The sequence below is a fragment of the Diabrotica undecimpunctata genome, chromosome 2, assembly GCF_040954645.1.
Source record: "Diabrotica undecimpunctata isolate CICGRU chromosome 2, icDiaUnde3, whole genome shotgun sequence".
In the NCBI taxonomy this organism is placed as follows: domain Eukaryota; kingdom Metazoa; phylum Arthropoda; class Insecta; order Coleoptera; family Chrysomelidae; genus Diabrotica; species Diabrotica undecimpunctata.
Genome location: NC_092804.1, coordinates 71,098,873 through 71,126,474, shown reverse-complemented (window position 1 = coordinate 71,126,474; position 27,602 = coordinate 71,098,873). Strand labels below are relative to the sequence as shown.

Genomic DNA, 27,602 nt, shown 5'->3' with positions numbered 1-27,602 from the left:
CAAAATGTCTGCTACAAAATGGTTGATACTATTTTTTGATGAAAAGTCCTATCAAAGAATATAGACGCTTAGCGTCTATATTCTTTGGTCCTATTTTGATACTATGACGTCACGGCATAAGGAACAAAATATTAGTGTCTATGCTTTGATAACGTGCTATGGCCGTAAACAGAATATGAGACGTCAATGTCTGTTGTCATTTGTTATGTTAAATCAAGTTAAATGTTAACCACCTCTTGTTTATTATTGTGTATATATAATTTTCAATTTGGCAATTAATTAACAATTTTAATTTATTAATTAAATTTAATTAGTACTTTGTATTAAAATGAATCGTTCTTGGAACAGAAATTCGAGTTCATCCTCAGGTTTTGTGTATTTCCCTAAAGAATCTCAAAAAGAATGTGTAGATTCTGAGAACTTTTTGTCATTTCAGGAGAGCCCTCAAAAAAACTATAACCATATTTCACCGAATTATGGAACGCCAATGTCCCACAGTAGCCCTAGAAATTTCAATAAAAGAAATAATTACAGATATTCTGGGAGGAATAGAGGAAACAGGTCATATATTAGTCCTAATGTAAATTTTAAATCTTGGAATAACTACAACTCACCCAAACCTCATCATCAGAAGAAAATATCAGTAAGGATTTTTTTACTAACAAAACTTACTATATGTAGTCATTCTGTGGTGAACTATTATTCAGAAACTGAAAATTAAGCTCATTCTTCTTTTGTTATAAAAGAGTTATGTGTTAGTTGATTAGGTTAGTCAGAGCTTCTATTATTAGTTATATTAATAACAAAGTACCAGACCTCTGGTAAACACCTTCTTTATATCAAGTAAATCTGAGACTCTACTGTTGTACTTCACTAGTTCTAGATGTCATTAGGATAAAAGTGGGTATAGCCAGTCATCTTAGCATAAATATTAGAAAAAAAAGTAATCATTAATATTTATTCTGTAAATTCTTTTCAAGAGTAACAACATATTATACTACTATTGTAACAAGAACTAAGATCAAAAGAAATTTGGTATAATTATCAGTTAAAAAAATATATGACTTGACTGGTATTAGAGTCTATGGTGACAAATACTGGTCAAGTATAAGTTTTGCATAAATCACAAATATAGTCTTCAACAGCCTCAATCCCAGCATTCAGCATAGGCCCATATACCACATATGTACCATAGTTTGTTGTCTCATCCACAATCATTACCAATAAACATATTTATTTTCCAGCTTTTTTTTCAAGATTCCTTATCATCTTACAGTAAGTCTGTCATTTCAATATCATTGTTGAATGTGTGGCTACTAATAGTATCTTGCAGCACTTTCTTTTTTACCTTTTGTATACCTACAGCCATTGATTTTCTTTTCTTCACTAGTTCTATTGTAGTGCCAACCACACTCTTTCTGTTCTGTTTACCTGTATCATTAGATTTTCTTTTCTTTGTGATATTTGTCGTAGCTCTAGCCACATTCTTATTGGCTTTCATTAATTTCTTTTTGCACTAAAATTTCCTTATTTGGGATGCATGCTAATAACATTATTGTGTGTTGTTATAGCAAAATACATGTCTTTATATTCATGGGATTATTTCTTGGAATCAGAAGCAGATCTTTGACAGTGACATTTAGTACATTTGAAGTAGATGGCATATTAAAATGTTCAAAGTTATGTTTTTGCAGAATGCTAGTGGCCATCACAGTAAGATCTTGGTCTTGACTCAATAAAGAAGGTGAATCAGCTGTTCGGGCCATAATATCTTTCTTTTGATCTTTGCTATATTGTATTTTTTCCTAGCTGCGACTATTACTATTTTTATTTTTAATTCTTTCCTGGAGCGTTGAAAATGGAGCACCAGTAGATTGAGCTGGTTCTCAAGTCAATTGACAAACTTGAAACGAGTTTTTATCAAGTTCTGATTCAATTTTACTTTTAATCCTTTGCTTGTTTTCTGTTCTCGGCATTCTGTAATAATTTTAAACTTGAAAAAATCATACTAAATAAATCAAAAAAAGACAGGACGCTGTGACCTGCATTACCTGACTGTGAAATTTAATAAATACATATTATTTATAAAAGAACCTTTTGCAACACATTCAAAATACATAATCACAAATAAAACTACAATTATGAGTAACAGAAATGAGCACCAATGATATCATATTACCTGCTATTTATTAAGATATAAAATTACTTCAATTTGGTGTGAAACAAATAAATGTGAACTCTGCTTTAATGCTTGATTGGCACTAAGAAGTGTCAATCAAAAACCTTCTTTATAGTAATGAGACTCAAGTTAGAGAAAACTACTTACGTGATTTTTAACTACCTGTAGATCTTCTGGCATTGTATTATATTTATATGTTATATTTTCCAAGTCATTTTATAAATCTTTTAAATATTTTGCTTATCTGTTTAAGTTCATCTGCTATATCCCCAATAGTAACTATTTTTTATTGTACAATAACGGTCTTCTTTTATTATTTCTAGCTATTCTTCCAAAAATTTTATATTTTTTGTCTACTTATTTGGTTCCCATCGCCTATTGATAATGATCAATCGCAATCAGTGGGATATTATAAAATAAGATCAAATCCAGAATTGAAAAGGTAATGTCAAGTATTATCAAGATGAAGCACATATTTACGAACAGGGACTTTTTACTACCACTAAAATCAGACTGTAAAAATGTTTCCAGGTTTTACTGTTCGGTGTGAAAGCAAGGAGCATGACAGAACACTACCAGAAAAGCTTTCTACATTTAAAATGTAATTATATTGATGAATCAAGTATTTTTTAGCGAGATTAAAAAAATCCCCATACTTTTAAAAATCACATGGGTTGGTGCGCGGCGGCACTTTATGCCGGAAGCAGAAAAACGAATAGATTAAATTCAAAAGTCTTGCAGACGATCAAGTAGTGATTGCACAAGACCAAGACGACCTCAGCTACATGATGAAGAAACTACAAGAAGAATATACCAAGGCTGGCCTAGATATTAACCTCGCGAAAACAGAGTACCTATCTACAAGTGAAGAAGACATAGAAGATCTACAGATTGATGACAACGTAACAATCAAAGGAAAGAATAAATTCAAATACCTGGGGTTTATAATCACGAAAAAGGCAACAACAGAAGAAGAAATTACACAAAGATTAGGACAAACAAGAACAGCAATCTGACAACTTAACTCAGTATGATGGGATAGACACCTAAATATGAAGACAAAAACGCAGATTTATAAAACATTAGTGCAAAGTATATGGGGCTGAAAATTGGATCATAAACAAGAAAAACAGCAGTAAGATAGTAGCAACAGAGACGGAATGCCTGCGAAGATGCTGCAGAGTAACAAGAATGGATAGGAGAAGTAATGACGAAATAAAGCAAAGAACATCAATAGAAACAGACATACTAACATATATAGAACAAAAAAGACTAAAGTGGTATGGACATGTAAGAAGAACTAGCGACAGCAGATGGATAAAGAGAATAACTGAATGGAGCCCCATAGGAAGGAGGAAAAGAGGACGACCCCGAAAATCCTGGAGGAACGAAGTAGACAACGCTATGAGTAAGAGAGGACTAAACGATGGAGAATGGAACAACAGAGAGAGATGGAAACGGTTGAGCGAGGGAAGGCAGTGAATACTGTAGAATCCCTAAATATATATATTAAATTCAAAATATACTTATCCTTATATATACTTATCCTTATTATAAAGTTCTAAATAATCGTAAATTTGAGATATTTAAATCAAATCATTTATTTCAAAAAATATTAAAAATAAAATATGATTTTACAACATAATAAACCCTTATTCCTAAAAATAGAATATTGTTTCCCAACATTTCTCTTCCTCCACTTGAGTAAGTACTCAATTTTGGTAGGTGGTTGTCTTAATATTGTGCTCCTTGCATACAAAATATTTTTATATATTTTCGTCATCTTTCGTCAACACTCCTTGATTTCGATAGAATCTGGATATTGAAAATCTTCGTCTCTGAATAGTTCTGAATTTTTTTTACAATTAATACTTTACTACAACTACTAGACTACCTAGTATCACAGACAACATTTTTACTAAATAAAAAGAGATAAAATTTAAAACTATTTTACTTACATCGTCAGGCGCACTACGGCAGGGAATGCCGTAAATTAAGCACCTATGGCTTCAGCGTCTCACTTTCAATTAAATATATATTTACGCGGTATGTGCGTCGTAAGTAGCCTAATATTGTCATTTGAGAATAGCCGGACTGACGAGCAGATGTAACTAATAATAATTTATAGAATTGAAATTAGTAAAAAGGCAGCATAAAGTACCGATAGCGCGCTCGTCGAAGGGTTATAAAAAAGAAAAACAAAATTTTGAGCTTTTACACATATTCTTGTAAAACCAGTATACCACTGGCAAACTAGAAACATACCCATTCTAGTAAAAACTTTAAAAAGCAAATACTCCTTCCTCTTTTATACATCCTTATCCATAACGTTATTGTTTGTGTTCACTATGAACTTAGAATAAGTATTACTTTTTAACAGACTAATTTACAATAGTTTATACAAAACTAAGTAAAAGCACCAGTTTCGTTTTTTATTTCAAATTAAAGCACATATGGATGGCTAATACAATCCTGGCTGTCAGATTTATCTCAAACGGCATGCAATATTTCTTGACATGCCTAAAATACTTCACATCAAAGAGAGGTTTGGAAAAATCAGGTTCGGCAATCCATTCATGATTGGGGGATATTGGGCCACTCCTCTACTGCAGCTGTCTTAAGCTCTCTTAAAGGATGTAGGGGCTGGTACTCTTGATCTTACCTGTCTTTTGAGGTTGTTACAAATGTGTTCAATTGAGAACTTCTTCCACATATCTTTGAGCATTCACACTATCTCTATTGAACACAACAAAATTAGTACAAGCTTCCTCTCCCCAAATCATTATGACCCCCCTCAGTAAGCCACTGTTTCTGTTAAAGTGCATGGAACAAACCTTTCGTTTTGACGCCTGTAGACACACTGACGTCCATCTGGACCTCAAGGGTATTCTGCTCTCATCTGAGAACAGAACCAAGTCTAGCTTTATGGTGTTGTGTGAGCAGTTGTTGGGCAACAAAGGAAAACCCTCAAATTTCTTTCTGCTAGTCTTCTTCTAATGGTATGTTCATTCACATTAGCATTCCTTAACACATTGCTGACAATGAAGCGGTCATCTCGAATTGCAGTGAATCGATGTCGGCCTTGACCTGGCCTGTGGGTGTATGAACCTGTCTCCGGAATCGTCTGATAGCATCCCGTACCATAGTTCGGGGTACATCGAGTGCATGAGCGATACGACGTTGGCGGTACCCAGCATCGGCTAAAGCCACTGCTCTAGCTGCATTAGTTGCAACGAGTGGCATTTTTATAGTCAAAAGCAATACTCAAACACTAAAATCTCAAATTAAACAATTTTGGAACATTATAGCATAAAATAACAGGAAATGTTAACACAGTAACACAATTGCAACAATGTCGTACAATGACTACAATGTTCTTCATGTCACATACCTAAGGTATGGATGTAGAGGTGTACAGAAATAATTTTGGCTTATTGGGTACTTTTTGCACTGGTAATTGACATACTACATTCATGAACCAAACCATTGTTAATTACTGTTGGTAAACTGGATTATATGCATTTATTTAATACATTCTTTTTTAGTTTAATAAAATTCCAATGATGAGTGAAGATGGTCAGAGAGACATGTCAATGTTTTTTGATCATACATGTACTTGGAATCCGTGGGCAGATTTAGAAAAACATTTCAAAGAAGAAGAGCCAGTTAAAGAGGATAAGATCATTGAAACTCCATCAGTACCAGTAGTTAGTGAACCTGAAAGCAAAACGGTAGTAGATACTAAAAAAGAAAATGAGTCTAGTTCTAGTGATGACAGTAGTGATTCAGATGAAGATACTAGTAGTAGTGATAGTGACAAAAAAGAAGAAAATGACACGTCATAGTAGTTAGTATAATTATTAAATACATTAGGGAAATCTAATATTATGTAATACAGTATGTCCACAAAAGATAAATGCAGATTGTCTAAATTATTTTTTTTAATTTGGACTTAATTTAATTTATCTAAATAAGCTTCCCAATGGGACTAAATTTTTTTTAATGTCATTATTTCCATAATATATAAGTTCAGTTCTGATTTTTGACATAATAACGAAAATTAGGTATTAAATGATTATTTAATTAACATACAGAACTACCAGCCAGGTACTTCTTTTATTTAATGTCCTTATGTGTTTTTTAACAATTTTTAAAAAAATACATATAATATATCAATAAACGTTTGATAAATCATTGATTGTAAGTATCTTCACATACAAAAAATCACAAGGACTTAATTTGGACATATTGATAACCCAAAAACTGGATTCTGGTCTATAGAAGACTCTTGAAACTTGTTTACTATTTTTAATGTGAATTAACCGCAATTTCCCTTCAAAATACGTTTATTTACATAAAAATAGTATATAATATTAAAATACCACAAGAAAATAGCTTCAAAACAAAATCTTGGAACAATTCTCATAAGTCAAGTCAAATGTGTCCAAATATATTTATTTATTTGATGGGAAATCCCCACTACAGTATATATTATATTATATATGTTAAGTTCCTAAGATATCAACGGTTAAGCTCAAACAATCTCAAAAATAACTTATTTTTCAAAGTAATTTTACTAAAAAAATAATTTTTGATGTAAAATTTATACTTTAAATTTAAGCTGAGTTAAAAATTAACGAGTTCAGATGAATTCATTCCTTCTAACTTAACATATTTTTACCTTGTTAACACCTAACCTTAAACTTATAAAATCGGGAAATAGGATGAAGACTGACATAGAAAACGAAACTGGTAACTTCACACAAGATGCTAATACACAAAAATAAAGCTTCCAAATGGCACAAGCCGAGACGAGAAAGATAGTTCCTTAAAAGAAACACGACTGTTAAGGCGAAAGAAAAGGAAACGCAGAAACTACAGAAAAAAAAATAGGCGGCTTAAACGCTTAATCATTTTAGCAGTGAGAAAAAATCTGAAGCTAAACCATTCACTTCGGTATGCAGTATCAAAATCGAAAATAAAAAGGTTTTCCTTCACTTCCGACAGTTAAGTTAAAATTGATAGTAGCGCAAAATCTAGTATCCAAACCAAAGAAAGGAAAAACAAAAATCAGTTACTAACTTCATCCAACCTACTATAACCAAACCTTAACAAATCACTTAAATAACTCACTCGCACCTTATCTTTTTTTACAGATTCGTAATCAATGTCATCAAGTTCGCCAGAACATGCACTAAAATTGATTTTTTAGGTAATCTGAAAAATTAAGTTATTTTTTAAATTCAATAGTCGATAGCTCAGGAACATTTCGGGCAAAAAATACAATCATATGATATTGAAATTGAACAGAAATAATATTTATAAAAAACATGCCTTCAAATATACAGGTCATTTTAGGTGGTCGAGAGTGTTTGACGTGGGTAAGAGAGAGTATCACTGTGGGTCAATTGATTTTTTGAGTGAGATCACATTTCACCAACCATCTCAGTTGAAGTCTACTGCGCTGTAATTAAAGTCACTTGACTTACAGCAAACATGTAATAGTAAGAAATTCTTGTAACAGTATGCGTGATAACCTTTTTCATTTCTTGTGCTAAAGGTTTGCTTGTGCTAGGTAATGTTTTATTAACTCAAATGAGGTTATTAACGTGATTTATGAACATAATTATTTTCTTTATATATGTATACAGACCTTTATATCTAATTCCATTGCTTTGAAGGTTTGTAGTTTTGATTTAAGATCTTGTGCATCGTTCTGGTAACCCTTTAATTCAGAATTGGCCTTATTAAGGTCGTCAATCTTCTGTTGCAAGCTAATAATCTTATTTTCGAGACCCTTGTTAAGTGATTTAACGTGTTCAATAGACCTAGCTTCGATGCGAAGCTTCTTATATTGCCTTCTGGCCAGATATCTACGAATTGCCGACTGACATATGATACTTGAGTTGAAGAAATCTCAATCTTGCCATATAACCTCGCTGAATGCCCAAAATACAGCGCCGTAATCGTTGATACTGAACTCTTTTGACCCAACCTCTGACTGATTTTTGAATTTTTATAGCAGCTCGGGTTCTTCGAGTGTCTTGAGCCAATCTTCTTGCAAGCATTCCTCTACCATATCTTTGAATATTCAGGGCCGTTCTCTTTATCCTCAAATATCTTTTTCTATATATAAACATCTTTACTGTCTTCTGCATCATAATACAACAGACTCTAAGTTTATCAGATCGTAGTTTCTCCATATAAGCTGCTTTCCCAGTTCGGAAGAAAATTTTGATTTTACCAAACTGATACGTGGAAGAATCCTTTATACACTTCGCCAATATATTTTTCGTGGTCTGTTGAATGTCCGTCTTAGTAATATCTTTACTCTTACACAGGACTCGATACCTGAGAGCAACCAGACTGTTTGTAAGTTTTTTGTGAGACTGGCATAGGCTTTGCCGAAACAACTTTCAATTTAGTCCTCGGTGCTGCCAATTTCTTCGATTCAGAAGTGAACAATTTTTTGACTAATGCGTCTTTACTAGATCTAATTAAATTTATTTGCTCTTCGATGACAGTATCACGATTATTGCCGAGAAAACCATCGCCTTCGTATTGTACCTTGTCAGCAAAATGATTGACCATAAAGGAAGACGTGCCAAAACGAGCTTTGACAAAATGAGGGTACTTTGAACATTTTGTGTAAAGTTTTTCAGTCCATGAAGCGTCAGAACCAGTAGGCATCTTACATTCTTCATCCAGTAAATCCAATATTCCTAATTTAGCTTCAATTAGGTCTATACATGTCTGATTATCATAAAACTCAATCATTTTCCACTCTATTCCTTCTCTGATATATTCCTCTTATTCCAATTTAAACACACGCAAATTAAACTGCTGCTGTAGCTTCTCTTTCCGTAGTTTATACAAAATTGCTCAAAAGAGTTAATTTCAAAAGTTTCAAAACCGTAGATATTCAGAACATCAACAAAACTATGTCTGGGTATTTCTGATTCAAGGGTTCGATTGATCGTCAGTACTACCCAATTAAAGAGTTCCGAATAGATATGTTTTGTGATTAATTTTGTGAGAAACCAAGTAGCGAATTTCTCTTATTTTAATCTAGGGCATTTCTTTGGTGTTCGATTTGCTTAATTTTTTTGCATTATCCTCTTTTTCGTTTCTTTTATCTTACAATGTCCAGCAAAACAAACAAAGCCACCTTGGCGCGCCAAACAGCGTATTCTAGATTGAGGGAAGCTCATGAGGCAGGCACTCAAGCATTAAAGGATGATACTGTCAAATCGTTATTCTTAACCAGGGCATAGGAAATCGAAGCTATTTATCAAGAATTTCATACAGGTCACAACCTCATCATCGGATCAATAACCGATAAGTAATTGTAATTGAGGTTACTACGGAGTAAAATCCATCAAGAGTGATTTTTTAATTAGGGATTAGTCTTCTTCATCGAATATCTATCCTCACGATCTTACTCATATTCGTGATCTAAAATTAGCAGATCACACAGTCTATCAGCCAGGTCCGATTGACATGCTGATAGGTGCTGAATTAGTTCCTCTCTTTTTAAAGTCTGGTCGAATTCTTGGCGAACCAAATCAATCTGTGGCTTTAGAAAACATTTTCTGTTATGTGCTACAAGAGCGAGTCTCTACGGCTCTTTCAAATTGTCATTTTACCTCTTTACATACGTCTATTGATACAAACATAGATATTCCTTTACAAAAGTTTTGTTAAGTCGAAAATATATCTAAACCTGCCATTTTGTCCCAGGACGATCCAGCTTGTGAGGATATTTATAAGGCATTAACATTCTGAGAGTCAACAGGCAGATTTTCTGTTCCTCTACCGTTTTGATAACCCGATCCTATCTTTTGCGATACTTATTTCAAGAAAATTCTGGATCTCAAAGAGAAATATGTTGAGTTCATGAATGATTATATTACTTTCCAACATATGCTACCGGTTCCTGAATCCGATTTTAAATCGCCTACCTCTTATTATTTTGCTCATCACGCGGTTTTCTTCGACGCCAGTCTACGTGAAGTTCGAGGTGTGTCTCTCAATTATATATAGGTCCTAAGCTTCAAAAGGATATTTCTTCGCTTTTACTTAATTTTCGATATTTTGGTTACTGCTTCACGTGCGATATAAAGCAAATGCATCGACAAATTAACGTAAACAAAGAATTTTTGAATTATCAAAGAATTCTCTGGAGGTCGGATTCTTCTAAACCTCTCCAAGAATACTTTTTACGTATGGCTACTTGCGGCACTTCTTCTTCGTTTTATTTCGCTTCAAAAAACTCTACAAGAGTAACTCTTTTATCTACTCACCTTCTGCAGTGAGCACTTATTCAGCTTCTAAAGCTCGATGGTTTTTTCGCTAGGCAATGTGCCGGCAACCATCTGGACGGCCTTTCGTCAGAATCACGCTTCAAGTGATTCTCTTTTATTTACTCACCTTCTGCAGTGAGCACTCACTTAGCTTTCAAAGCTCGATGGTTTTTCGCTAGACACATCAACAACGTCAGCATCCATCTTCGTTTATTTTCAAGGATTTGGCTCAGACATTTTGACGTTGTTCGTTGACAAAGAGGAACTTTCCATTTTTACGGTACTAGGCCTAAAATGGGACCCTACGACTACGACTTATTTTCTTATTCTTATCGCCCGTTGATAAACCTTGTACAAAGTGGGCTATTCGTTCGTAAATCAGTCGTATTTTTTTTTCTATTCTCTTGTTTTTATTTCTCCATGTCTTTTTGCTAGTCAAACGTCTTCTACAACCGTTGTGGTACTTCAATGTATCCTGGGATGATGAAACATCTGAACAGATACAACTGACCTCTGTACTTGTATGTGTTACATTTCTAGTGTTATTTCCACACAAGAACATCTATCGCAAGATCGGAGCTCTGGGCAGGTATACTGCTGACTGATCTAGTCACTTTTGTTAACGAATCTCGTCCAATTTTCATGCTCGTTCTGATTCGATAAGATTGGAGCTCTTGACAGCCATATTGCTGGCTGATCTAGTCACCTTTGTCAAAGGGTTCTCCTTCCGATCTTCCGATATTTGATCTGACTCGGCGATTGCGCTCTCTTGAGCTATATTTTCTACGCATAAATTACCCATTATATTAAACACATGCAAGAACTTATACCGACCCGTCTGTCGGAAGATCGGAGCTCTTGGCATCTATACTGCTGACTAATCTAGTCACTTTTCAATCAATCAATCAATTAGTCGTGTTTTATCACCGGCACAATTGTTACAATTTTCACCAAACTGGCATTTTTCTACCGTGGATCTCGTCGAAATATCATTACTCCCCGGTTGTCGTCGAAGACTCTCTGCTGAAATGCGACAGCACGCCGAGATTTCGAGGTTATTCTTCTTATTTTTCGTACCCCACGGAATTCTTATAGGAAAAGAGGCCAACGGTATTCTGTTTGACACAGCCTTGCTATTTTAGTCCTGTGGTCAACATATGACCGCGGCCTATTTTTAATCCATATATTATTCTTACTTATGTCTTTATTAGTACATCGATCTTTTCATGTCTATTCTTTACACTTATATTTTTAGCTGTTCTTATTTTGAATATTTTAAGATTGCCTCTTGGTTCCAATAAAGGTTTTGCACTATGCGAAGATCTATCTAGCTTTATTTTCTGTAGTTCATACAAAAAACTTTCAAGCTGAACTCTATCAAATTAATTAATAATATTAAATAAGCAAAACAATTAATAATATAAAATATACTCTCTTAAATATTTCAACCTATCCAAATTGATATTGTCACGACTCAAATATTTCCCACAATCTGGCAAGGTAGAAAGTCTCACTAAAAGGACTTGGCTTTTTGAAAATGTGGTTTTATTTAAAAAATATTTTGTCCAAATCTTAGCTTCTCTCAAATATATTTTTTCGAAATTAAAAGAATTCCATTTCGAAACCACCTAGCCAATTTTTAGACCAGATAATGACCAGATTAATCAACGATTATTTATTTTATATTTTATTTAATACTAAATTAAAAAATAGTCAAATTTTAAACTGTTTGAAAAAAATTTAAGGTTTGAAAGTGTAGACATCGCAAAAGATGTTTTACCATTTTACAAATTTTCTACCATTGGAAGTTTGGAAAATGTAACATATGTCCTAAAAGTGACACAAAATTTATTGGCTTTAATTTTAACAAAAACAAAATAATATCAAGTTGCCTTTGAAAACAAAAATTTGTTTACTTTGTCTATTGTCACTTGAGATATTTATTTTGAAGATAAATATATATATATATATATATATATATATATATATATATATATATATATATATATAGTATAAATCTATCTAAGTATAAATTAGAAATAAGAAAAAGTATCTACAAGTTGGATAGGTGAGTATCCAAAGCTGAAATCTGTCGAATACTCCAGAATGAAAACATTTCATGCAGAGCCATTTATAGAACAATAGCGGAGTGCGAGCAGGGAATACCATGTCTGAGTCTCCCAAAAAGTGGAAGACCATGTGCATTTACTGCACAGAGGTCAGAGAGATTGGTGAGAAAAGCAAAAAAACAAAAAATCTTGGAATATCAATACGAATGGCAATACAAGACTGGCTTGTTAATACGGATCGTCTAAGAGTACGATATCGTTGTAATTGAAGAGAACTGATCTTAAATATCGAAAGAGAGACGGTGCCCCAAATACGATCGAGCGCAACTTCTTATGCCTTCTTAAGATGCTGTTGTCAGCTGGCCCGGGTACACTTTAGCAATGAAAAACCATTGTTTTAGATGAAGAAACATCTTTCGCTTTGATTAACTCTGAAATAAAGGGAAACGATGGATTTGATACTGACAATATAGAGGAATGCCCCAACAATCTTAATTTGCATGATATCCTTGTCTGGTGAGCAATTTCTAACGGGTATATCCCGATCTTTTGTAGGAAGAGTGAGAGGAGAAGCTTTGAATAGTCAGAGCTATATTGACAACAATTTTTTCAAATTTCTTCTGTTTGTTAAATTGTTTTTTCACGAACAGTTTTGGCCAGAGCTATCATCATGATATTAATCAAGAAATACCCGAAACTGGCTTCGAAAACACTAAATATCTCTTGTTTTAAAAATCGATAGTTCTTCAAACTTGCCGCAGGCAAAATAGAGGATTTTTTGGCTTTAATGTTTAGGAAGGTTTATCATGGAGGCTGGGAAGCCCAAGATTTGATGTCCAATTAAGACGGCGAATTTACTAAAAACTGTGAGAAATTGATCTGAATTCCGTCCAGGACCCCATGAGAGACATTCGAAGGAATTTGCGTCTGGTGGAGTAGAATTGGCCACACCACCTAATTCGATAGTATGGTTTAGTTAAATATTGAGTTGTAATATATGATAACTAGCTAATGCTTAAATAAATTTCTTCATTAAAAAAAAATCCGAAAAATATTTTGTGCCCAAACTTTTAGGATATAAGTTATCTCGTTTTTTGCATTTTTAAAGGTTTGTGGATATTCTGCATACTATGTATTATATTAATTTAAAATTATCTTAACATTTTGGAGTAATTTTTTATAGTAAATTGTAAAAATGCTAAATTATATTTATTTATGATTCATAGATTTTTATTAAGTTTAATGATCCTATTGTAATTTTATGAATATTATATGATAATAATTCTATATTTTATTTAGATCTAATCTGTGCTGCAGAGTATATTCAAAATGGAAAAAAATCAACAGGGTTTCTTTTTTTTTTTACTGTTATGTCACAAGTTATGGTTAGTTGAGGTAATGGAAACGTTTAAAAAAAATTTAACATAATATTGCGTCGTTCAATAAGTCCCGGCCTAACTAGTAAAACAACATTTTTTTGCAAAATTATCCTTTATTTATCAGAATAATCTCCTTTAGCGTCGAATCATTCCAACGCTTTTTTAACTTTTCGATAAAACCCTTGTAAAACGATTTATCTTTACCTTCAAAATAGGCTTCATGGGCAAGAAAATGAAGCACTAAACCTTGCAATCTTCCTCAACAAGATGATTCGCATTCGATTTGCGTTTGCGATTCAAATTACATTTTGCGTATAAGGAAAATGCATTTTCAAAGTACATATGTTACTCGGTTTTTGAGGTCGCTGAATACGAATGTGATAATTACGATGGTCCTCGAGCTACCTGGTGCCCAGAATGGACCTCGTCTCCAGGAGTTTGTTAATTTCGTTCTAAATCAGTCGACAGTCATTACTCGGGGGTTTTCGAGGTCACCAAACGCAAATATCATAACGGCGATGGTCCTCGAGCTACATAGTGTCTTGTGAGGACCTGGTCTCCTGGAGTTTTATGTTATTTTCATTCGAAATCAGTCAAAAATTATTACTCGGTTATTTTGTGGTTGTTGAACATTAATATTACGACGGCGATGATCTCCAAGGTATCTGGTGTCCAGAGTGACCTCGTCTTCTAGAGTTTCATGTTAATTATATTCCAAATCAGTTGACAGACATAACTCGGGGGTTTTCAAGGTCACTGAACACGAATATTGCGTTGATAAGTGACATCAGAATACCTCATGTAACTTTATACAACACTTATCAAATCAATATGAATCAATAATTATTCAAAACATTATTTTTTAAATCTTGCGTTTATAAATAAATAGTTCGTAGCACTGATGAAGTGCCAGGTGATACATATTACAATCCTAGACATTTTATATTAACATAGACCGAACATACCGGCCGCGCGTATTGACGACAAGATCACTTGCATTTGTGGATTTATCTCTCTCATTGAAACTTCTCACTCTTTCTCTCCCCCACCAAAAGAGATGCTGCAATACTTACTTAATGTTAGACAGAGACACAACGAACAGCGAAAAAAAAAGATGGTGTCGTCACTTAGCTCTTCAGACTGCTCAGTCTATGGTAATATAGACGTCTATGATTACAATCTCACCTGGAGCAGCTCCCACCTTTTATTTTCACATGTGCTCTTATCCTTATTCTCTCACACGTACTAGTACTGTAGATCAAAATTCCTGTTTTTTATCCACAAGGAAACTAAATTCCTGTAGTTGGCTGTATACCATGTATAACAACAATTTTATTTAAAAAATTCCTTTATAATAGGTATAATAACTCTTATTTGATACCACACTTTCATAAAAATCTTAAATAACAAATTAACAAAAAACTTCAGGAGGCGTAGTCCACGCTGGGCTCCAGATACCTTGTAGATTCTCGCCGCCGTAACATTCGTGTTTAGCAATCCCAAAACTGAGTAATGACTTGATTGACTTCGAATAAAAATAACAAAACTAAAGGAGACGTGGTCCACACTGGGTTGCAGGTAGCTTGAGGACCATCGTCGTTATCATATTTGTATTCAGCGACCTCGAAAGCCCACCACGAGTTATGTCTGTCGACTATGAATTTTGTTCACAAACTTTCCTGACTTTCCGAATCGAATGCAAACAGTTTTACAGCTATTCATCTTGCTGCGGAAAATTAGTTATTGGTTGGTTGCTTCGTTTCCTCGCCTATCAGTTTCGGCGACTTCCTCATCGAAGCGATATCTCTTGCCATGGAGCATTTTTGAATCGGAAAAAGGTGGTAATCGCTAGAGACCGGATCTAGACTATACAGTGGGTGCGAAAGTAATTCAAAACTCAATTCGTGCATTTTTGCCATCTTTTTCATCGTCTTGTGACACGGTGCATTGTCTTGGGGAAACTTCAGTTTCTTCTTCAATAAATGAGGCCTTTTCTTTGCGATTTTGGTTTTCAGGTTCCAATAAACCAATGTAGTAGTCGCTGTTGATTGTTTAAAATAGCTAATAAAAATAATTCCTTGCGGATCACAAAATACAGAGATCAAAGCCTTTCCGGCGGTTTGTTGCAATTTCGCCGGCTTTGGATGGCTTTTTCCGGGTGCTGTCCACTCGTTTCCACTATTTCGTTTAAAAATGTCCAAACAACTTGAGTCTCAGGTATCTCTACCTCATAATTACATAATAATTGTCAGCGTTTTTTCGATGTTTGTGAGAATAACTGCCACACTTGCCATTCCAGAGCGCTCAGCAGCATTCGTGTCTGTACGACCTTGTTTAAATTCAGAAAACCATCGTTTAATGGTTGTACTCGATGGAGTAGAGTCCCAATAATACTTTTTGAGCGATTCCTTAGTTTGTACGGTATTTTTTCCATCAAATAATAGTGATAAATCATCACACGAAATTGCTTTGGGTCCATTGTTTATAAAAATCAAAAAAGTAGCGTCACTTCGAGCACTGTTACTCGGTGAATAATAATTCGAATGAAATGAAATTTTGCCTTTGTCATTATGCTTTTGAAAGTTGACACTAAATGTCATGTGGATAATTCAGGAAGTTTGGATCTCATGGTTAAGCCGGGGACTTATTGACCTACGATATATAATTTTAAAACTTAAATGATTGCATGCATTTTTTTGGTAGAGCATATTTTTGCAATATTTTGGGGTAAATATAAACAAATTGTTTGTAATGTAAATAAAGCGCAGCTAGTTTTAAATGGGATAATAGCCAACAACGAACTATTCTCTGTATTTTTACTTACATCTTTAAGAATATCAGTGTGTTTCAAATATGTTTACAATTGCTCCATAGGGACAAAATAAAAAAAGTTTTGGTTTTTTTATTTCGTGTAAGTTGGAATTTATACATTTTAACCTTTCTATCTATCTTCCTTCCTTCCTCCTTCCTCCCAACGAATTTGGTTTCTGGCTTTGAAAGTATTGCAAATATGTATTTTTGTATACACTTTGGACGAACAATATACTTTATATATAATATCGCACTAAAAACGACGACTGCGTCAATAAATGATCTTATATTATTTACAAATTGAAATTTTCAACTAAAACTTCAAGAACAGCAAAAAGTTTTTAAGCAGCTTTTAAACACACTGTTTCGTCTTATGTAGAAATTCAGAGTATTGTTAAAGTTACAGTCTGCACCTAGAGCTTCTATAAGTGTTCCTGGTATACTTTTTCCATTGTCAATTTGCCAAGCGTCGGCTTTTGAGGTTCTTTGATGTCGATGCCGACCATTGGCGTGGAAATTAAGAAAAGGGATCAGTTATCAAACGCATATTTCAAGAAAAATCATATAATTTTTATTAATTTTTACATAATTATATTCAGGAAAATTTCTCAATTTTTGGGCAGAAATTGTTTAAACAATTTTTTAAACAAATTCAAAATATCACCTTTTGTGCTCCAAAAAATATTTTTTAGGTTTTTGGGTGACTCTAAATAAGATCTATGTCATTTTTCTCAAAAGTTAATAGTTTTGGAGATATAAGCGATTTAAAATCCGAAAAATGCGATACCTAATATGCATTTTCGAGGCTTGAAAAATATGTAAATGAGTATTTTTGAGATTCAAGAGTATCTAAACTAAAGTATCAACATTGATTTTGGTGAGAAATCGGAGCAATATTTTCCGTAGCAGAAAAAGGTGATCTTTTGAATTTGAATTGTTTCGGCAAAAATGTCCGGCACCCTTCAACCTTCGATTTGTTTAAACGGGGCATTTTTGAATAGGACTCTTCAAAGGACAGAATCAGTTTTTTTTTCAAATGGGAGCGGGCTCACAACACCGAATAAATAACAAATTAATTCTTTCAAATTAAAGCTTGTTAATTTTAGTGATTTATAAGAATATTGGACTTATTATTTAGTTTTTACATAAACCATAATATTTTTTTACAATTATCTGTAAATAATGGCTCATTCTGTCAGAAAATTTTAAAACATTGTCTATCCAGCAATTAAGATAGTCAACTGAAATTTAATTTTTAAACACGGCCTACTGTTAATGCACAAACAGGGTGAATCTTCAATATTTTGCTTCGAGTTAGAGATATCTGAAAAAGTTATTTGGAAAAGATGTTCCAAATATTATTTTAACCCCACATAACAAAGTTTTATGTCAAAATTCGCACTTTTACTTTTTTCATTAATTGAAGAGCTTATTTCCAGTGTCTTAAATCCAAAATTTCGATTTTTTAAATTTTCTTTTTTTAAACTTTATAGATTTCTTCAAGTCTAGAATAAAGTTATATGTACCAAAACAACTTCTTATTTACCATTTAAAAGTGCATATGAAAATTGTAAAATTGTATAATTTGTATGTTAAATTTGTATGAAAATCTGTAATTTCATGGATTTCATTATATGGATGTAAGACACTTTGGAAATAAGCTCTTCAATTGTAGTCAGGATTCTAAAACGGACAGTTGGCTGTCCCGAGATGCATCTTTAGACAGCCAATTGTAGATTTAGGATCGAGATTACAAATAATACTGAAAAACTAAAATTGCGAATTTTGTCATGAAATTTGGTATGTGCGTTTACAATAAGTGGAACAACTTTTCCAAATAAGTTTTTCCGATTTCTCTAACGCGAAGCAAAATATCGAAAATTTACCCTGTTTGTGGATTCGCAGTAAGCCGCGTTTAAAATTTAAATTTCAGATGACTATCTTAAAAAAATGTGCACTAACAACATGTATGACTGTGCAAAATGTCAAATCTGTATGTATTTTAGTAGCTGATATATAGAGTTGTCTTCATCTTAAATGCGACACACTGTATAATAATGAATACTAGTGTTCAAGATGCATCGCGATAGCTGTAAAGAAATTAATTAGAAGGACTGAAAAGAATCGTCAGTGTGCCTGTAAAATTGTAAACTGTTCGCTGAATAACGTCTTTTGCAGCAGTGTCAATCCTACCCAATTTTTTATTTGGTCGCTTTCGTTTTAAGGAATGATCTGTAACTGTGCCTAATTTAATAATTGTATATATCGTCTTATACCCGATTTTTTTAATACATGAATTCTCGAAACAATTGCATTATCAGCCATCCCAATATTTTCTTTTTTCAAACACTCATACATATTTAAAACTATTCTTTGGGATTGTACGTGCAAATCTTTATTTTTTAATTCAGAGCTGTCATTAACATAATTGTCATTATTTATTGATAACACAGAAGTTGATGCATCTTAAAAAATGCCATCCTAGAAAAATATAATATTACTTATAACTTATATTACCTATAAATTATAAGCCTCCGCCTCTGCAATAGGAAATATTTTAGGGTATCGCATAGCAGACAACAGGTGTTCATTAGAATTTATTGGTTTGCGCTTCGCGCTGTTGCCATAATGCATGAGTTTAAAATTAGTGAATATAACCTTAATACCATTATTAATATATCTGCAATTTTTCATGTTTCCAGGTAAGGTATAAAATCAATGAAATTTGGAAAAAAATAATACAATTCTTGAAACCGTTTTTGAGAACTTGGATTCTTAAAAGTTGTCTGATTTCTTAAAAGTCGATCATTATATCTATAAAAGTATTACCGCTAAATTCACCAACAGGGCAACGTCGAACGTTCAAATTCTCTCCAGACTACAATGTTGCCAATATTCGAAAATTACTTAGAATATAAGTAATATATACAAAGTTCACGGTTGCTTTAATTCATTAGTGAAGAGTCCATGGAAATATTAGTACCTAGTTAATTAATTTATATATATATTTTTGAGAATAAGTTCATATTATTTTTTAAGAGTGTCGTTCGTTGACTAGCAATTGAATAATAACGAATAGAAAATAGAGAATATTTTTTAAATATAACCTTAGGAATTTTAGGAAATATGTCTGACAACCTTGATTTGAAAGGCGGTCTCTTTGATACCAGAATAAGACATGTTTATGTTGGAAAATTATTAGTGGATGTACTATATCTTGTTATTGCTTCGTTGTTGATTGTAGAGGGGAGATTCACATAGTATGTGCATTATTGTTAGTGTCGTATTACACGTTTCACATCGCGGCGGTTCGCACTTTTTAATTAAGTAATCATGCGTTAACCTAGTATGTCCGAGTCTGAGGCGCGTTACTATTATTTCTTGGCTTCTTGACTTAGGTAACACATTCCATGCCTCTATGCTGGGTTTCACTTGTTTTAATTGTGAATTCGACACATTCCATTTATTTTTCCACGCACTTAAGATTGATTTTTTTATATAAGCTTTTATATCCGTTGATACTGATGTGTTTACGATCTCGGAAACGTCACTCACTACCGCGTCTTTCGCACTATGGTCAGCAGTTTCGTTGCCTTTTATTCCTATATGGGATGGGATCCAGATGAAATTTACCTCATTATGATTGATATACGCCTGAAGAAGGACTGTTTTAATTTTTTTTTAAAAGCGGGTTTTTTGGATACAGTTGTCGGATGCTTTGTATGGCACTAAGTGAGTCTGTTAAGATAATATGTTTGGAGTTTGTTGTCAGATTGATTAGTTCTATGGCGCGATAGAGAGCATACAGTTCAGCTGTACAATATTTCTTTACAAGTTTAATTTATTTGTATATTTGCTTCCTAAAATATATTTATAGACTAACTATTTACCTTATTTTCACTTAAAAACCAGTTCTACACACAAGCACTATTGCGTAGAGTAGAGTATTTATTTAACTACATAACAGATACAAATATTGTTTGTAGCAAGTGAAAAAAAAACATACGTAGTATTAAAAAAACGGATATAAAACGTAACTTAAATATATAATTATATTTTCTCACTTAGAACACTTGTTAAAAAAACTTTATTTTTGAAATTATACAATGTTACAAACTTAAATAAAATGTTAACAATAATAATTATTACTGTTGAACTTTAAGCTATGAAGTGACTCTAAAGAATGAATGTACTTTTTTATTTGTATTCCTATTTATAAGGTTTAAGGTAATAACTTATAATCTAAATGGTGTTGTTGGCTTCCGTCTATGTGGTCTTGGCGGAGGTCTCGTGGCGTTGGTATTGCGTTGCGTTTGTCTAGGTGTTATGATTACATTTCTCCTCCTTCCTTGGGATTGAATTCCGTCCTCGGAATTTCGAGAAGTTCTTGAAGGGCTGCTACTTGGTGTTGTGGCATTTTGGGTCCAAATAACAATCTGTAAATTCTTCTTCTCTTACGAATTGCTACATATAAAATTAGTGCTAAAACAGATATGATTAATAAGATGAGGATGAGGCTGATGCTGGTTGTCATCAATGGCTGTAGATTGGTTGTTTCGATGGGCTCGAGTCGGTGATGGGTTCTTGGAATTTCTAATTTTTCCAATATAAGCGAATGTTTCGGGTGAAGTTTCATTTGTATAATATTTGGCATTTGTAGTTCTTGGATGGTCTGTGGATTTATCTTTTGTCCCATGATATATAATGTTTCATCCGTGGAAATCACACTGGAGTGGTTGACAGTGATTTCGCCAATTTTGAGGGGTTCTGCTAATCCTAGTAGAACGACGTGGTCAGTCTCTATGATGAAGTTTTCGGTAACATGTGCAGTGAGGCATCCTTGTACGTCTGGGATTTGGCATTTTGAATAAACTCTATTTTGGCAAATGATGATGTTGGATTTTGGCGTGCAATTTTCGTACCATGTGTTATTTGCGTAGTACTTTGCAGGTGGGATTATCATTGCTTGTTCGTTGTTGGGTATCGAATATATTTTGGAAGTTGGGTAAGAGTGGACGTGGAGAATAGGAATTTTTAGGATTATAAGCATACTTGTCTGAGTTATACATATTACTGAATGTGAAGCTTCTAAGAGTTCATAGGGGTGTTCTTCATTAAGTATTAGAGCGTCTCGAGGATAAATTGAGAGAAGTGTATTTTGAAGATTGAGTATCTCATGTAGGGTAAGAAGTTCGATATTCGGAATATTAGATTGAGAGATTGTTACTGTTCTTATTAGTTTTTTGATGTATTCATTTATGCTTTGTATTTCTAAAATTTCATTGATTATGGCTAATTGTTTGGAAACATGATCTAATTCATTTGATAATAGGGCATTGTTGTCATTTAACTTTTTAAGAAGTATGTCGAATCTGGTATTAAAGGTTTCGCCATAAGAGATTTGATTGTTATACTTTTTTATTATTTCGTTTTGTTTAAGCTCGACTGCAGCGAGATGAGATTTGAGGAGTTCGAAGTCTGAGTCGTCGGGATTGCCGGTAATGTATTTGATAGTCGTACCTAAGAAGTTGAAAAGACCTCGTTTTTGTATTCTTTTCCGTGTGATTTTGTGTAAGTTATCTTCTGCTTCTTTTAGTAGGTGTGTAAATTGGTTTTTGAGAAGTTGTATCGTGGGTACGTTTGGTAAGACGTTGTTGAAGTTGTCACTACTGTTGGATAGTGTTTGTTGGAGTTTGTCTAAGTCAATCTGTAGTATGTGTTTGTGGAAATGAGTTATAATTTTTGAATCTCCTATTGATTCCATATAGTAGCCATTATTGGGTATCTCCTGGATTTTGACCAGTGCTTGCAGATGTTGAAGGGCCATCCTGTAAAGAGGATTTTGTGTAGTGTTTTCTTTGTCTTTTAACGTATTTTAAGTGTGTACTAGTTTTGTTATTTTTTGCCGTTAGGCCAGTAATTTTTGTTTTGTTTTGTGAAGTGGGGGTTATTGTCTGATATAGAGGGTCTAGTTTGGGTTGAATTTTCTTTTTCTTTGCGTAAACTTTTTGTGTAATTGTAGGTATTTCTTCTGTGTCTTTGTTGGCTTTTTCTAGAGCTTTGTCTCTTTTTTCTTTTGTTTTTGTGTATATGTGGTCAATAAATGGAAGTAGTTCGTTTTTATGTTGTTCATTATAAGTTTCATAGATAGGTAGATCAAAATCAAAATTAATTTCGTTTAAATAAGGGCCGTAAAGTATTGAAAATGGTGAATAACCGGTAGAGCTGTGAATGGATTGATTGTACGCAAGGACAGCTTGTGTAAAGGTGTCATCTAGGGAGTTTTGCGGATTTTGTGCCTTTAATGTTCGAATTTTTTCTAACAAGGTTGAATGAAATCTTTCGACTGGGGAGTTTGATGAAGAGTTATTAACAGTGGTTGTATGAGTTTCGATTTTGTGTAGATTCAAGAATTCTTTGATAACTGAGGAGTTGAATTCTTTTCCGCTGTCGAATACAATTTTCTTGGGATGGTTATGGTGTGAGAAATAATGTCTAATTTTGCTTAAGATTGATACGGAGGCTTTGTCTGGAAGTTTATAGCATTGTGCATATTTTGAAAATGAGTCGACTAATGTTAGGTAATAAGATTTGTTGCATTGTAGTATATCTGCATGCAAAATATCAAATGGTTTTTGTCCTAATAGCGGACCTAACTGAGGTAGCTTGTATGGTTGGCGTTCATATTTGTTTTGTAAACAAATATCACATTTGTTAATAAAATTTGCTATTGTGGTTTGCATTGAGGGCCAGTAAAACTTTTGTTTTAAGTGTTTATATGTTTCAATTATGCCGTTGTGATTCATAACGTGGTAAGTTTTTGTGCATTCTATTTGTTTTTCTTCGCTTTCTATATCTTGTAAGAGTTTTTCACAAAAATTTGCTTTAACAGTATTATCTATGTGTGTTCTAAAGAAATTACATATGAACGGTTGGAAGCAATGTGGAGTTTTTATGCCGAATTTTTGGCTGGGTTTTAAAATTGCTTTAAATGCGTCTACAAGACAATCTTGCCAATTTTCAGTAACGTGAACGGAGTATCTATGTTTTTTAAATATTCTTTTGTAAATGACGTCGTATTTTTCGCTGTTAGGTATAATTATTATTTGGTTAGTTGATAAGTTTAAGGGTTCTTCTGATATGGGTATGCCATTAATTGGGTCTTCTAATGAAGTGTGTTGTGTTTGAGTTTCATCGAGATTATTTTGAATATTATCGAATGTTTCTAAAAATTCGTCTGGGTCAAAGTCATTAGTATTTGGTGGTTCGGCTATGATTGAAGATTTCGTAAGGGCATTAATTTGTATTCTAGATAGGGCGTCGCTAACTTGATTGTCGCGACCTCGGCGATATTTAACTTCGAAGTCGTAATCTTCTAATTTTAATCGCCATCTGGCTAGACGGGATGTAGGATCTTTTATTTTATAAATCCATACCAAAGGGTTATGGTCAGTTTCGACTATAAAACGAGTTCCATAAAGGTAAGGGCGGAAATGTTTACAAGAATCGATGATCGCGAGCAATTCGCGTTCTGTTGTACTGTAATTTTGCTCGGCTGTATTTAGGGTACGAGAATGATATGCAACGGGGTGACCGTCTTGGGTTAACACAGCGCCTAGTGCGATGTTGGAAGCGTCGGTTGTTAATGTGAATTGTTTTGAAAAATCAGGATATTGTAAAACTGGAGAGTTTGAAAGTAACTCTTTGCATTTAGCGAATGCTTCTAGGTAGGTAGAATTTGTTGGATCAATAGTCGCGTTTTTTCTTGTACACCGTGTTAGGGGAGAGGTGATTTTTGCAAAATTTGGGATAAAGCGTCTATAATATCCGATTAGTCCTAAAAAGGATTTTATTTCTTTTATTGTCTTGGGAAGTGGATATTCTCTTATCGCTTTGAGTTTTGCGGGATTTGGTTTGACTCCTTCTGGGGTAACAACGTGGCCTAGGAAGGTGACTTCTTTTGTTAAGAATTCGGATTTGTCAAGTTGGACTTTTAAATTGGTGTCTTGGAATCTTTGGAAAATTTGCGAGATGTGGATAAGATGTTCTTGTAATGATTTTGAAAATATGATAACGTCATCCATGTAGACGAAACAAAATTTGTGTAGAAAGGGGCGTAGAATATTGTCCATTAATTTTTGAAAAGTTGCTGGACTGCACTTTAGACCGAAAGGCATTCTAAGAAATTCGAAATGGCCATGAGGTACAGTGAAAGCGGTTTTTTCTATAGAGTCGGGATGGACTTCTATTTGATGGAATCCTTGGGCTAAGTCTAAAGTTGTGAAATATGTGGCTTTACCTAAGTTATCTAAAATTTCATCTATTTTTGGGAGAGGGTATTTATCTTCGATTGTGTTTTCGTTTAATTTTCTATAATCTATTACCATGCGAAATTTCTTTTTGCCGGAGGCGTCAGTTTTTTTTGGGACGATCCACACGGGTGCTGAATAGGGGGAGATTGAAGGTCTAATAATATTATTATCAAGTAATTTGTTTATTTGTCGCGTAATTTCTTCTTGCATTGCTTTGGGGTGTCTAAAGTTCCTTGAGTAAATAGGGTTTTCGTCTTTAGTTCTGATGTGATGTTTTATTTCTGATGTAAAAGTTAGTTTGTCTTTTTCATCGTAAAATATGTCTTTGTATTTGTGGCATAGTCTTAGTATTTTTTTCTTTTTCTTCGGGGTTTAAGTGTTGTGTGCGAATTATGCTAGGGTCGAAATTGGAAGGTATGTCGTTTGTTATTTCGTAGTTGTTTAGATTTTCTACATGTATGGGTTTTATTTGTATTGGATAATCAAGAGTGATATTGTCGATATAACCGTTAGTAACGTGGTGAATAGATTCTGGGAAGATTTCGTTATTTATTCTTGTTTCAGGTAATAATATTTCGCCTTGTTCTATGTCAACGGGTATTTTAAAGGAAAGTGTTTGAAATGGTATTTCTATGTTGTAACGTTTGTAGTGTTAATGTTTTATTTGTGTAATTTAAAATGGCTTGAAATGAATCTAAATCAAAATTTCCTAATAAAATGTCGAAGTCTTTGCTCCAGTCAGCGATACGTGCATCGATAAAATCGGGTATGTTTAATTCTTTAAATAGGGGGGTTTTGATATTGTCTGAATATTTGGTCGTTTGTTTCATTGATGTAAGTGTGAAGTCTTTTTTGTAAATGTGATGGGGATTGAATAATTTCGAAGCTTTGGGAGAGATTATGGTGTCAGATCCACCAGTATCGATAAGGATTTTTAATTTGCTTTTGGGTAATATAAAAAATGGGAGTCTTGGAAGATTTTTGATATTGTTTAAATCGATTGAGGTGGGGGTTGCTCTTGCAATGAGATGTCGTGAAAATTTTCTTCTTGGGGAAGATCTTGGGTATTTTCAGGGTCGTCGTAGTATTCGGACTCTTGGGGATTATAGTAATCTGTTTCGTGGTAATTTTCGAATGAATCAGGGCAGTTCTCTGATTCGACGTTGAAGTTTTGGGTCCATCTAGTCGATGTTGTCATGGGTCGTGCTTCTGTTCGAATTGTTTCTACACCACTCATTGGTCGAGGGTTGAAAGATTGAGGGTTTTGTGTTGATCGAGGTAGATTTGAGTTTTGGTATTTATTCGTCGTGTTTTTGTGGAAATTTGTGTTTGAAGGTCTTGAATTAAATTTATTGTTGTGAGGTGTGGCAGGATTTCGATTGAAATTCGCGTTAGTATTTTGGGAATTTGCTTGATTAAAATTTGAATTAGAATTTTGAGGAATTTGTCTATTAAAATTTGTGTTGGTATTATGTGGTATTGGTCTAGGTTGATAGGTCGGTTTTGGTTTCACTTTTTGATTTTTAAGAAAGTTCATATAAGAAACTTGATTTCGATGGTTGTCGTAAGCTATACACTTTTGTAAAGCTGTGTCTAGTGTATCGAGTTGGAAGTGCGAAAGGTATTCGCAATAGGGATTGTTTACACCTGTACAAAAGGTTTTTAAAGCTAAATTTTTAAAGTAGGGTGATTTGAAAAGCACTGTTTCTGCATTATTATGCAGGGAAATGTGTTGTAATAAATCGTTTAAATGGGTAGTTATTCGTTGGTAATATTCATCGTATGTTTCGTGTGGTTTTTGTACGGTTGTAGTTAATTGAGTGACTAGGATTTCCTCGGATCTCCTGTCGCCGTATTTAGCTAATAATGCTGGTCGGACATCTGTCCAAATAGTTTTGTTTGAAAAATTTAGGTAGTCTCTCGGCTCACCTTTAATTCGCGAAAGAATATTTGCATTTAGTACAAATGCTTGAACTTCAGTAGGGTTTTGGCCTGCTAAAAATTCAATTAGGGCATCTACTGATCTAATAAATGTGGATAGGTTGTGACCTGTTGTGTATTCGGGAAGAGTAGCACACAGGCTAGAAATATCGCCATTTGAAATGGGCATTTTATCCTCTAATAATCTGAGAAATTCTTGGATAATAGGAAGTCGATGTAAAGGGCTTCTATCACGAAGATGATTTCTTTGAGATTGACTAAGGATAATATTCAATTCAGTTTCAGTTAACTCAGAAAATGTGCTCATAAGTAAAATAAAAAGAAAATAAAATAAAGGAAAAACTTACAGGAATATCAGCAGCGTCGCTGGTTTATTCTGCATTCTTTCCGGTTCGTGGGTCCTCTACCAAACAACTGAAGTTGACCAGGAATTCTGTAATTCTGTGTAGGGATCCTGTTCGCAGCGCCAATTATATTTTCTCACTTAGAACACTTGTTAAAAAAACTTTATTTTTGAAATTATACAATGTTACAAACTTAAATAAAATGTTAACAATAATAATTATTACTGTTGAACTTTAAGCTATGAAGTGACTCTAAAGAATGAA

At 33.6% G+C, this 27,602-nt stretch overlaps 1 protein-coding gene and 1 pseudogene across 1 annotated transcript; one reads left to right on the top strand and one right to left on the bottom strand.

Annotated features, from left to right (window-relative positions):
* The first annotated feature begins 212 nt into the window (after positions 1-212).
* Positions 213-7,785, top strand: LOC140434672 (uncharacterized). The gene is made up of 2 exons (XM_072523093.1): positions 213-643; positions 5,725-7,785. The coding sequence occupies exons 1-2, from the start codon at positions 329-331 to the stop codon at positions 6,022-6,024; spliced, it is 615 nt and encodes a 204-aa protein (XP_072379194.1). The 5' UTR covers positions 213-328; the 3' UTR covers positions 6,025-7,785.
* A 22-nt stretch (positions 7,786-7,807) lies between these two features.
* LOC140433713 (unconventional myosin-Vb pseudogene) lies at positions 7,808-11,284 on the bottom strand (annotated as a pseudogene).
* Positions 11,285-27,602: the final 16,318 nt, after the last annotated feature.